Below are 11,694 nucleotides of genomic sequence, written 5' to 3'. Positions count from 1 at the left end.
TGAACAGACACATAATCAATGTAATTGCACTTTATTAACAATATAATATAATCATCCAATTTTTATTTTATTTTTTGAAAAAACGAAGAATAATTACAATCTGGCCATTTGCTGGAGCATAATATGCATCACACAAATAAAAAAATAATGTTCCTGAGAAGCAGACCTCATGAAGAAGATTCATCAGCTTTAGCTGCAGCACTTTGTAAATCTTTGGCAATTTAACCTCGTGCGAATTCGTACTCTATTGCATGGCTAAGTCAAGACTTGATTATTAAAGGCAGAAGTATGTTGATTCTTGAAGATGTATCAAACTCACCCCGAATCAACTAAAAGAGCAAAAGTAGATTCCTCCAGTTCATTAAACTCAAACATGTTTGGACATCTGTTTTATAGTCAGAAGGCGAGGAGTTTGAGAAGTAGACCATGGAAGGGCCCAGCCACGCCTGCTCGGATCTTGTATAGGTATGCAGGAATGAGGCGCTCTCGAGAACCAAGGAGAGATATTATGTATAAATGAAAACCAGGTGGTCAACACCTCCCTTCTCCCTTCAAGATATTTTATGATAAGCAAGGATTTTGAGTAAGGATTGATCAACAAGAAGCTCAGGTGTATCAAGAACTAATCATCAGTGCTGAGATCAGGAGAGTCGAGAGGAAAACAAGTGTCTTCGCCGCCAGTGTTCCATAGGAAATGGGCGTAATTCGCAGCATAACATGAATTCCCAGGTTCTGCAGCAATGGCTTCCAAATACATCTCTTCTGCGGCCCAAAGGTCTTTCCTCACCAACCATAGAAAGTTTGCGTATTTGTTCAATGCTTCTGAATCCTTCGGCTCCACTTTCGTGGCTTTCTTGAAGTACTCTTCTGCTCTGTTTCAGCCAAAAACAAAATGACAAGTGAACAAACTATGAATGAGTTGATCATAACCTAAAACAATCAATAATTTAATGACTTTGTCATCAAAATCCAATCATTTAGCACTAAATAACCATTGCAAGTACGTGGCCAACCGATTAGGTCAGTGGCGATATTTCGGTTTCTAGATTCCAATTTCCAGACCAACCGAGGGGGTGATGTGTTTAGTAGAAAAAATGTATTTTAGTATCCAAGTCTAATCTGAACATAATTAAACATGCTTTATTTTCTAAGTTTATTATAGTGGAGATATATGAAGAATTTATCTCGAATAAGTAACCATGTCACGAGACTAGTATCACGAGAAAGTATGAAGCGATATTTATGTTTAAGAGATAAGAGATAGTCCACCTAATATATAGACAAATAAAGAATACCGACTTTATTGGACTCAATAATTTGAATTTTCAAAGCAAAGTGAAGTTGACAACCAAGCACAGCCTAAGAGAAAATTGCCAGGATTTGATGATATTTCCTTGAGAGATTTGAATTTTCAAAGCAAAGTGAAGTTGACAACCAAGCACAGCCTAAGAGAAAATTGCCAGGATTTGATGATATTTCCTTGATAAATTTGAATTTTTAAAGGGAAGTGAAGTTGATAACCAAGTACAGCCTAAGAGAAAATTGCCAGGATTTGATGATATTTCCTTGATAAATTTGAATTTTTAAAGGGAAGTGAAGTTGATAACCAAGTACAGCCTAAGAGAAAATTGCCAGGATTTGATGATATTTCCTTGAGTCTTTAATATGTGTCCCACGTTATTCTGGTTCACTCATGTCGATTTTTGACATTAAAAGAAAGAAAGCGAGGTAATTACTTCCACCACACACAATCCTATCGAAATACACACCTGACCCAACTTCATATAAAGCGACAATTAAGCCATATAAATCACATTTTTTGACTCGCATCTAGAGTAAATTTTTTTTTTTAAACCGCACTTCTCACAATGGAAATTCTTGGTTGTTACTTAAAATAGTCTAAAACATAAAAATGATACCTAAGAAACATAGAGAAAGGATGTACCTGTCGAATTCTTGTGCAACGATGTAAAGAAATTGAGCATAATTTGCTAGCAAAAGGGGATTGCTGGGATCTTGTGCCAAGCCAGTTTGGTATTGCAGCTCTGTTCTGAAAAACTCCGCATGATCTTCACCTTCAATCCTTGCATCCACCGGCGACACGAGTCTTTGCATTGTTTCATGATCCAAAGCTTCGTTTCTTGATAAACTCTGGATTTTTGAGGCCTCGTCTACTATTGAATTCCACAAGCTCATCTCTTCCACATCGGACACTTCCCTTGAAACCGGTTCTTCTCCACTAGGCATCGTAGGGTTCTCAATTGAAGACATTCCATCGGGAACAATATTCAAGTGATAATTCGAGTCATCAAATCTCCCATCTCCATCTATTCCACTAGCAACAGGTCTTTGTTTCCCTCCACCGCCATTATTTCCACCAATTGAAGTCGTCTTCCCATTCAAAGAAGACAATTTCAATGTTCTTGTAGCAGACAAATCAAACTTATCCTCCATCACCGAGACCGTTCCTGTTACTTGTGTTGTGGATGCTAAAGCGGTATTATTTGCCACAGAATAAACACTATAATTCGCAAGAAGTATCATCACATAGACCATCAAAGTTGGTGTATGGGAAAATACTTGCTGAAACAACCACACAAAAGACTCATGTATCTCGTTCTGAACTCGAGCCAAGATCCCTGGTAAATCTTCGTATAACAAATGCTGCCGCATCTGCAGAGAGTAACTATGAAGCTCTCGTATTATGAAAACCATTGATGAAAAGGCCTTTTTCATCGAGCAGTAAGCTGTCTGTCCAGCCTCCACGAACCCTTCTTGCCATTGTTTTCTCCTCTTAATCATTCTGAGAGACAGTGGAATGTCAACACTGTTTGCCTTCCTCTCAATATTGGCCGGAATAATCTCATCTCTTTCAAGAAATTCAGGCACCTCTACAGCATCAAATGGCTTCAGATTTTCCAAGAATCCAACCTCACTTTCATTGGTATGTCCGCACGAAGCTTCCGTACAATCAGAAATTTTTTTATCTGCTTCAGACGTACCACCATGAGTACCCATATCGTCGTTCAACGATTGAAATCTAAGCATAAGCTCTTGAAAATTCTTGGAGAATTCTTCATCAGAAAACGAATTCAAGCTGGCGGAAGAAGCTCGTCTGATGGTTCGAACCCGGAATCTAAAATTATCACAAGATCGAGACCTGTGGAGCTTTGAAGATTCGCGGCGGCAATCAAAGAATTGGGACCTCTCGGAATATCGACAAAACAAAGCTCCACTACCACTGACAAAACTACATCGTTTTGTGGATGGGGAGGAAACTGCAGAGGCTAAAGTCTGGGATAATGATGTTGAAGGTGGAACAGAAGGTTGCCACCAACATAAAGGGGTTGTAGCTACTTTCGATCCCATGATCAAAAGCAAGAAAAAGTCATCAACAAAACAAATATAGATTCCGATTCAAAGTGTAGAATCGAATCAAAGGGAAAAGCTTTTTTGAGCTTTCAAAATAAAGATCCAGCGAATCCTCCGATGCGGATCCAAAAAAGGCTAACCCCCCAAGCTCTCTTACTTCCAACTCGAATCAAAACCCCTGCAATTATTAAAACGAAACAAAACAACCAACCCACGTCAGTCCCAAGCTCATAAAATCATTACAGAGAAATAATTCTCAATCCCTCTCCAGTTCTTATAATCATAACACCCCATTAAATTCGGATCAACAAACACGCAATTGAAGTAAAAAATCCATGTGGCCCAACAAACTAATACACCCACAAATAAATCGAATCCCGAAAGAACAAGCACTCACCGTGGAGATCCGCAGAGCGAAGAACGAGCGCCGTTATCAAGAGGAAATGAGTGTGTTCAGTTATATATGCAAAAGAATAGCAACCCTCGAAAAGAAAAATAGAGAAAAGAAAAAATCTAAGGCTAGTCCAAGGAAAGTACGTCAAAAGAATCAAACATCCCATTGAGGCCCCACCACACTTCGTTTTATTATAGGATTTGATTATATTATATTATATTATATTATTAATCAAATATAAGAGCGTGATTACATGGCCAGAGAGATAGGACGATAAGATTATATTATATATTTTTTAAAAAATTTATTGCATGTCAAAGAAATAAATATTTATTTTTAATTCCAACGTTTAATAAATCAAGAAAATATATCCCACATGTCGTTGAAATATATACTCTAATAGTTTGTTTTCTTCAAAATCTAAAAATCAACATAATCTTATACATCATTTTTTCTTCGTGTATATTTCATTTGGCATACAAATAGAGGTGATATTTTAAAATCTAACGTGATATCTCACAGCAGACAACAGCTCGGAAAATGAAACATCATCTTTTAACTAGTCCATTAACCAAATCGCATCTGAAATTCATCCAAGAGCTCAGCTCAGGCCCAATAACCAAGTTTCATGAGGTGATCATCTGAGATCTCATCTCAAACCCAAGCGACCAACCTACCAAATGCTCAGTATTAAAGTGACTGCGTAAGTCATGGCCGACCTCCCCGCCGAGATCCAGTCGACCTCCTATTATCCATTATGAGGGAGATTAGGCAAGTTGTGGCCGACCTCTCCGTCGAGGTCCCAACCGACCTAATTATACATCTTCATCTCCCGAATGGGGGTTCATGTGCCGACCTCCCGAGCCTAGTTCTAGAGAGGGCCAACGTAAGCTCACTACACACCAATTAGGGATATAAACGAATTAAGACGCTCACGAACTACTCAGAACTTGCATAGATAAAAAGCTCATTTAAGATCGTTCGTTAAGCTTATCGACCTGAACTCGAGCTCAATTTCGAGCTCGAGCTTAATGATATTCGGCTCGTAATAAAGAAGTGCCTCTTAAATTCTCATATTTTTTTGACCTTTGACTAAGAATGTTCGATAAACTCGAAATCGAGCTTGTTTAATGAGCTAAAAAATGATATAAACACGAGCTCGTTTAAAGAGCCGTGCTCGAGCCAGATTCATTAAACATGATTAACGAGCCGATATTGTGCCTCATGATAAAAGCTCGAATCGAGCTCAAGCATATATATATACATCTTAAATGAGTCGAGCTCGAGCATGATACTATTCGGCTTGGTTCATTTACATTCCTAAAACCAATCGAGTTCGAATACCAAAAGAGCCCACATTAAGGCGTACAAATCTCTTGTCTAAGGAAGAAATATCACAAGGATTTGATCCAATATTATCTAAGATTTTGAGAATTTACCGTCCAACCTCGAAATAGTTGAAGGATATTTAAAATTTTATCAAGACTATAGTTTTAGTCATGTAATAACTTTACTCACATGGTAAATCTTCTTATAAAAATATCAAGTCCGATGACGTTATTTATACATTCACTTATATTCCTTGCTTATAGAATTTCCTCCATTTTTCTATTCTATGACTTGAGCGTCGAGCCGAGATGAACTCACAAAACATATTATCGTCTCTTCGGCATGTATCGCTATTTTGATCAACATCAATTGGCATTATATGTGGGAACATTTGAGCAAAGATGTAGATATAGCTTCTAGAAAAGGAATATTGTGGAGTTTGCCTAGAGATCATCCATGTCTCTTCCATGGAAGCTCGTCCGTATCATTTTAGTTAGAGGTCATCCTCAACTCCTCATGTAGATATCATGCTAACTCTTCTATAAGAGGTCATACTTAGCTCGTTAGCATAAGTTCTTCATAGAGATAAGATAATTCTCAACCAACTCTTTGGTGATAATTCATCTCCTAGCTCTTCAACAAGGGTCAATCATCGAAAAGTTCTTTAACGAGCCGTCATCTTCGACCAACTCTTATGCTAGAAGTCATCCGCTATATTTCAGCACATCAAAGATCATGATTTACGATGAAGAGAATGATGAAAGGTGAGTAATTGATCTAGATTTGCTAGAAGAGAAAAGAGAGACATCAACTACAAGGATGGAAGCTTATAGGAGATGGATAGCTCGGTCCTGCAACATGACGGTCATGCATATGAGCTTCAAGTTAGAGATCTAGTTTTGAAAAAGGTACAAGAGGTGGAGGTCAGTAAGTTAGATGCAATGTAGGAAGGCTCGTTCAATGTATTAAAGAAGCCCAGCTCATGTGCATACTATCTAGAGACCCCGTCGGCAAGAAGCTAAAGAGGCCATGTAATGCATACCAGCTTCACTAATATCATGCTTAGTTTCTTTACACTCAATAATTTTTATTTTATTTTATTTCCAGAGCATTGTACTTTGGTTTTATACAAGTTATTTTATTATTCATATAAGATTGCATATTTTTTCTTGAATTGTTGCAACCTAAAATATAAGGTTTTCACTCGACCTCAACTCAAGAGCTCTGATCACGTCAGGCTCACCTCGCCTCGGTTACTCTAGGCTCTAAGGGACTTAGTAGGGGAAGCTCAGGTCGAACTTAAAGCGAGTCCTCAATACCTAAGCCGAAATGAGCATAGTCCATCTCTCCCAAATAGGTGTATATGACCGACCTCTCTCAAATTAACCTTCAAGAGGTTATTATTTATTAAGTGTTGGACCGAGATCATCGGCTCGGTCGGCTTCTCAGATAAGCCTTCATGAGATTATTAATTAATGCATTGAACAGAGCTCCCCGAGCCTGGTATACCCCTGATGGTTCAACTATTTGATCGAGCTCCCCGAGCCCGACGGACCTCTATCAGATCCACCTTCACGAGGATGATAGTTCCATTTTTTGGTCGACATCTCTCATATCAACCTTCACGAGGTTGATAGTCCAATTATTTGGCCAATCTCCATAAGGTCGGCCGACCTCTATCAGATCGACCTTCACGAGGTTGATACTTCAACTATTTGACCGAGCTTCGGGAGCTCAGTTGAGCTCTCTCGTATCTACTTTCATGAGGTTGATGATTCAACTGTTTGGACAAGCTCCCCGTGTTAGAGTAGATGTCCTGCAAGCCAACTGTTGGCTAGGGATTTTATTGACTCAGTTGTAATTAACAATCTTTATTTTGATATAATTCATTATTTCGTGGTTTGTTATTTCTTTATCTGTATACCCATGTTATCAAACATAGATAAAGACCTTGATTATACTTTAATACAAATGAATCGTAATTCGATGTTGAAACTCGTTTGTAAACACTGTATGATCTAAATTTGTTCCTAGTCGATTTAGCCGCCTGAAACATGGATAAAGGTCGCTTGAGCTCGAGACTAGCATCTGTGATGTTGTGTACTGCGTTTCTTGGTAAGGGCATAGAGATGTCCAAACATGCAGATGGGTAGTCATATGATGATTATACCGAACAACCCTCCCTCGGACTTTCCAAGTGGTTATCATTCATCGAGAGGATAAGTCCGTGGTTATGATTGTACACCATTAGTCCTTACGACCCGGGACAACACTGAGGCTCTATATGCTAGGGCTGTGCTTTGACTCGTTTACCGGCTCCAGGAGAGTCATCAGGTGGCGAGGTTGGGTATAGTTGCGACACATATAGGAGCCAGTGCATTGTAGTCGGGGATTCACCGCTCACCTACGGGTGTGGATATCCTATGTGATCTAATGTAATAATAGTGCATGGAATCTCTGGCCAGAGTATGAGATGTACGTTAGAGAAAGAGTTCTCCAATAGTACACGCGATGCCACTATTAAAGTTATCACATAGTTATCGAATTAATATGCAACCCTCGATGAACCAATGGTTGCAGATTCGATCGGGATATATGAGATGAAGGGACCGTACTGTACGCTAATCATAATCGACTGGTTCTTGCAGGCACTATCAGTGATACCTAGGGGATCATGGGGCGATGCTACTAGACGCTCTTACCATGATCCGATGGGTGCAATCAGAAATGAGTTCTGACATTCTTGATCATGGTGTTGATAAAAAGAATGGGGCTAACAAGGGTAAGCCCGAATAAAGGATTATGTCCTGAATCACAAAGAGTTGTGAACCCACGGCTAGCTGTATCCCTGAACCATTGAGGGTCACACAAGCACTGGATCGTTTGTTCCCGTTGAGAGAATAAATTCAAGGAGTTGAATTTATATTATGGTATAGTAAATTCAAGGAGTTGAATTTATGATAATTAAATTTTGAGAAAATAAATTCAAGTAGTTGAATTTATGAGATAGTAAATTCAAGAAGTTGAATTTATGAAATTTTGGAGGTGATAAAAATTTAAGGAGTTGAATTTATAATTTAAATAATAAATTCAAATGTTGAATTTATAATATATTTAATTTATTAAGCTCAAAAGTTGAGTTGATTAATTAATAAATTAAATATGGTAGGTAATATGTTTAATGGGTTTGTAGGAGTACAAGTCCAACATAATAATTAATTAAAGTTTTAATGGACCTTGATTATATTAATTAAATTAGTTGGACTAGCCCAATTAATTAAATCAAGCCCATTAATGTTAATTATGTAATTAGGCTATGACTTAATTATAAATAGGGGTTGCAAGTCATAACCCTAGACTACTACAATCATTTTTCGAAAAAAAACACTCCTCCAAAAGAAAAAAAATCGGCCACCTTCTTTTGAGAAAGGTTTTTGAGCCGTCTCTCAAATAATCTTCTCCTACGTTAAATCTCTTCTAATATTTCTAGTGCAATTTGGAAGAGGATCAAACAATTCAGTCGTGGATCTGATTAGACGAAACGAAAGGAGTCTCTTGAAGAAAGTTCGTAGGGATTCATCAAGAGCTAATCCGTTTATACCGGATTAGTTGGAGCCAAGTGAATTAATTCACAAAGGTATAAATTTTCTAACATCTTATGTATGTTTATGAAAACCATACGAACGCCCCATCATATATATTTTGATTGTCAAAATAAAATAAAATTTTAAAACTTCCGCTGCGTTTGGGCGTGTAGAAAATCGAGATCCAACACCCCGAACCTGACCGACCTTTCAAAAACAAAATTTACGAGGTTGATCATTCAACTATTTGGCCGAGCTCCCTGAGCCCGGCTGACCTCTCATATCAACCTTCACGAGGTTGATTGTTCAATTATTTAGCCGAGCTCCATGAGCTCAGGTCTACCACTTGAAACTTATCTTTTGAAGATTAGTTTACATTTTTGTGAAGCTAGGCACTCGTATTTAAAAAAAATGATATTTTTATAATGAAAAATAATATTTTGAAGAGAAAAAGTGATATTTTTATAAGTTTGTGAACGAATATCAAATCTTTCATAAATACTTTATGAAGGATCATGTTTACAAGCACGAGAGAGTGAGATTATATGAAAAATCAATGAAGACTAACAACACTAGAAAAAAGACACGAGACAATAAAATTCAATAAATATAATATATATCTCTATAATTTCGAGTTGACAAGTTACATAACATTGAGTTTGTGTTTGTTTTGGTATGTTTCATTTGTGAAAAATGAAACGGCTTTAGTTAATGATATGGCAAAAACTTGTGTGAGACGGTTTCACGGGTCGTATTTGTGAGACGGATCTATTATTTGGGTTATCCATGAAAAAGTATCACTTTTTAGGCTAAGAGTATTACTTTTTATTGTGAATATGGGTAGGATTAACCCGTCTCACAGATTAAGATCCGTGAGACGGTCTCACATGAGACCCACTCTAATGATATTACCAATACCCAGAATAAAACTAAACTCAGTGTTATTAATTTATGTCAATAGACTTTTGAATAGAGTTATGGATAAGGAAAATTCTTATATTTTATAATTTATTTTGATAATTAATTATTAATGTAAACGAAGTGAAAAATACAATTGCCCAGCAAACATTTCATCACATGGACAGAAAACTCGTTTTAGAATATTTATAATTTATCTTTTGGAAGTTTTTTAAATATTTTAAGACTTATTAACTATGGATTTCAAAATATTTCATAAATAATACTTTGTTTCTATTTTTTTTTTTTTTGAATTTCCTAAACTCTAAACTATGGGGTGGGGAAGGCTCGAACTTGAGCCACTTATAGGAGGAAAGTGCTTATGTCAAAGTCCGGTCTCTACTTGTATTTCAATTATAAGTATTTCGAAGGAATAAAAATATTGGATTAAAAAAAGAATGAAAATGTAACATTTTTCTATATTTTTTTCTCTATTCGTCGACATCGATACATTGACAAACTGTCAACCACAAATTATAGAATATAAAATATTTGTAGGGCTTTTGATATTACAATATTCTTTCTTCTAAAAAAAAGTGCAAACTTTTGTTAAATTGTTTACTATTTAAATCTTATTTGTTCACTACTTAAAAATATTGCTTTTAAAGGTATACAAAGAAAGGTGGTGGATCCAAAATTTAAATTAGCCATTATGCGATAAATTCTTTCGAATCAATGTTTGTAAAAAAAAAAAATACTATGATCATTAATCAAACGTTCTCACATACTCGGATATCATTGAGTGCTCTATAATTTTTATTCTACGTGGTGTGTTGCTCATAGACCTAGATGGTTTGATTTGATTTTTTTTTGTTTTTCTTGTATATACCAATAATATTTGTATATTTCGTTTTTAGTAATATAATTTTGATTTATCGTTTACGATGAAATGTTTTGGGGAGGAAAAGAAACCAACGGCTGAAAATGGATTCTCCAAAACTGGTGAGGTTGCAGCCCAACTTGCTTACTTCTCTGTGAACACGATGTGGGGCAACTGTATGTTGTTGACCCGGGTGGCCCATGTAATCAAATTACATTTCTATCCCTCTAAATCAACGGTTGCTATTTTCCTTTCGCACGTGATCTCGCCTCTCGATTGACAGGTGGCAACAACTTTCCAATTCATTTACTAACAACAATCACATTAATCATGTTTATATGTATGATAATAAATATTTTATTTTTATTGTTGATTAAATAAGAAATTTGTCTCATAAAATTGATTAATAAGATTTTTTCGTTTTTGTACTGATTGACTAATAAGATTGTGATTTGTTTTTTGTTATTTTTGAATTTTTTATTATTGTTTTGTATATGAGTTATATGATAATTTTATAAACATAAAAATCTAGAGAAAAAATTATTTTAGTAGCTTTAAATTCGAAAAATGGATAAAATATGATAGTTATAGGTACATTATAAATTTAGTAAAATAGATACTTTGTATGAAGTAAAAATAGAGATTTATGTGTAATTTAAGACCTTTGTTCCTAATTGAGTCGGCTAGTCCCTGTCTTGGGAAGGTAAGAATCGTCTCCTTCCCAAGGTGCTCATTGATGCGTATTTTTTGTTAGTTCAAAAAACATAATGACACAACTTTTCAACCATAATAATAATAATCATAAAAACTCTAATACCATCTAGCGGATTAATTTTATTTGATAAATCACATATCTGACCCGATCCATTATTTTTTATTCAATATTTATTGGTTTTTAATTTAAGTATACACCGAGAACGACACGTTTCATAAAAAACATACTCAATAATAATATAATAAGTCTCATGTGATATATATTACATAATATTTTTTCATGTCATATGTGTAACCAAACTGACAACATGTATATTTGAAACTGGCCAAAAGTCATCTTCGAATAAGAACAACGTGCATTATTTGACACCATTTTGGAAAAGAATTGATTGTCTTCAAAATTTTCACATGGACAATCAATCTTTTCACATGTTATCTTCCTCAATCAACCACTGGCCTATTTCGAGAGATCAGTAAAACACATAAAGAAGAAGACAACCAAAAACTTCATCGTTACCAAAATC

The 11,694-nt window shown here is 35.9% G+C and overlaps 1 protein-coding gene across 2 annotated transcripts; it reads right to left on the bottom strand.

Moving 5' to 3' along the window:
* On the bottom strand, nt 1-3,943 carry LOC140972979 (uncharacterized). Of its 2 annotated transcripts, none has more exons than XM_073435477.1 (3): nt 3,770-3,943; nt 1,946-3,550; nt 1-872 (listed from the first exon to the last, which is right to left on the bottom strand). In XM_073435477.1, the coding sequence occupies exons 2-3, from the start codon at nt 3,367-3,369 to the stop codon at nt 623-625; spliced, it is 1,674 nt and encodes a 557-aa protein (XP_073291578.1). In that variant the 5' UTR covers nt 3,370-3,550; nt 3,770-3,943; the 3' UTR covers nt 1-622. The 2 variants fall into 2 exon arrangements, with proteins under 2 accessions (XP_073291578.1, XP_073291579.1); XM_073435478.1 differs by having other exon boundaries at nt 3,760-3,784.
* Nucleotides 3,944-11,694: the final 7,751 nt, after the last annotated feature.

The sequence above is a fragment of the Primulina huaijiensis genome, chromosome 3 (genome assembly GCF_012295235.1).
Source record: "Primulina huaijiensis isolate GDHJ02 chromosome 3, ASM1229523v2, whole genome shotgun sequence".
Lineage (NCBI taxonomy): Eukaryota > Viridiplantae > Streptophyta > Magnoliopsida > Lamiales > Gesneriaceae > Primulina > Primulina huaijiensis.
The sequence above is the reverse complement of the archived record's forward strand: the minus strand, read 5'-3'. Positions and strand labels throughout refer to the sequence as shown.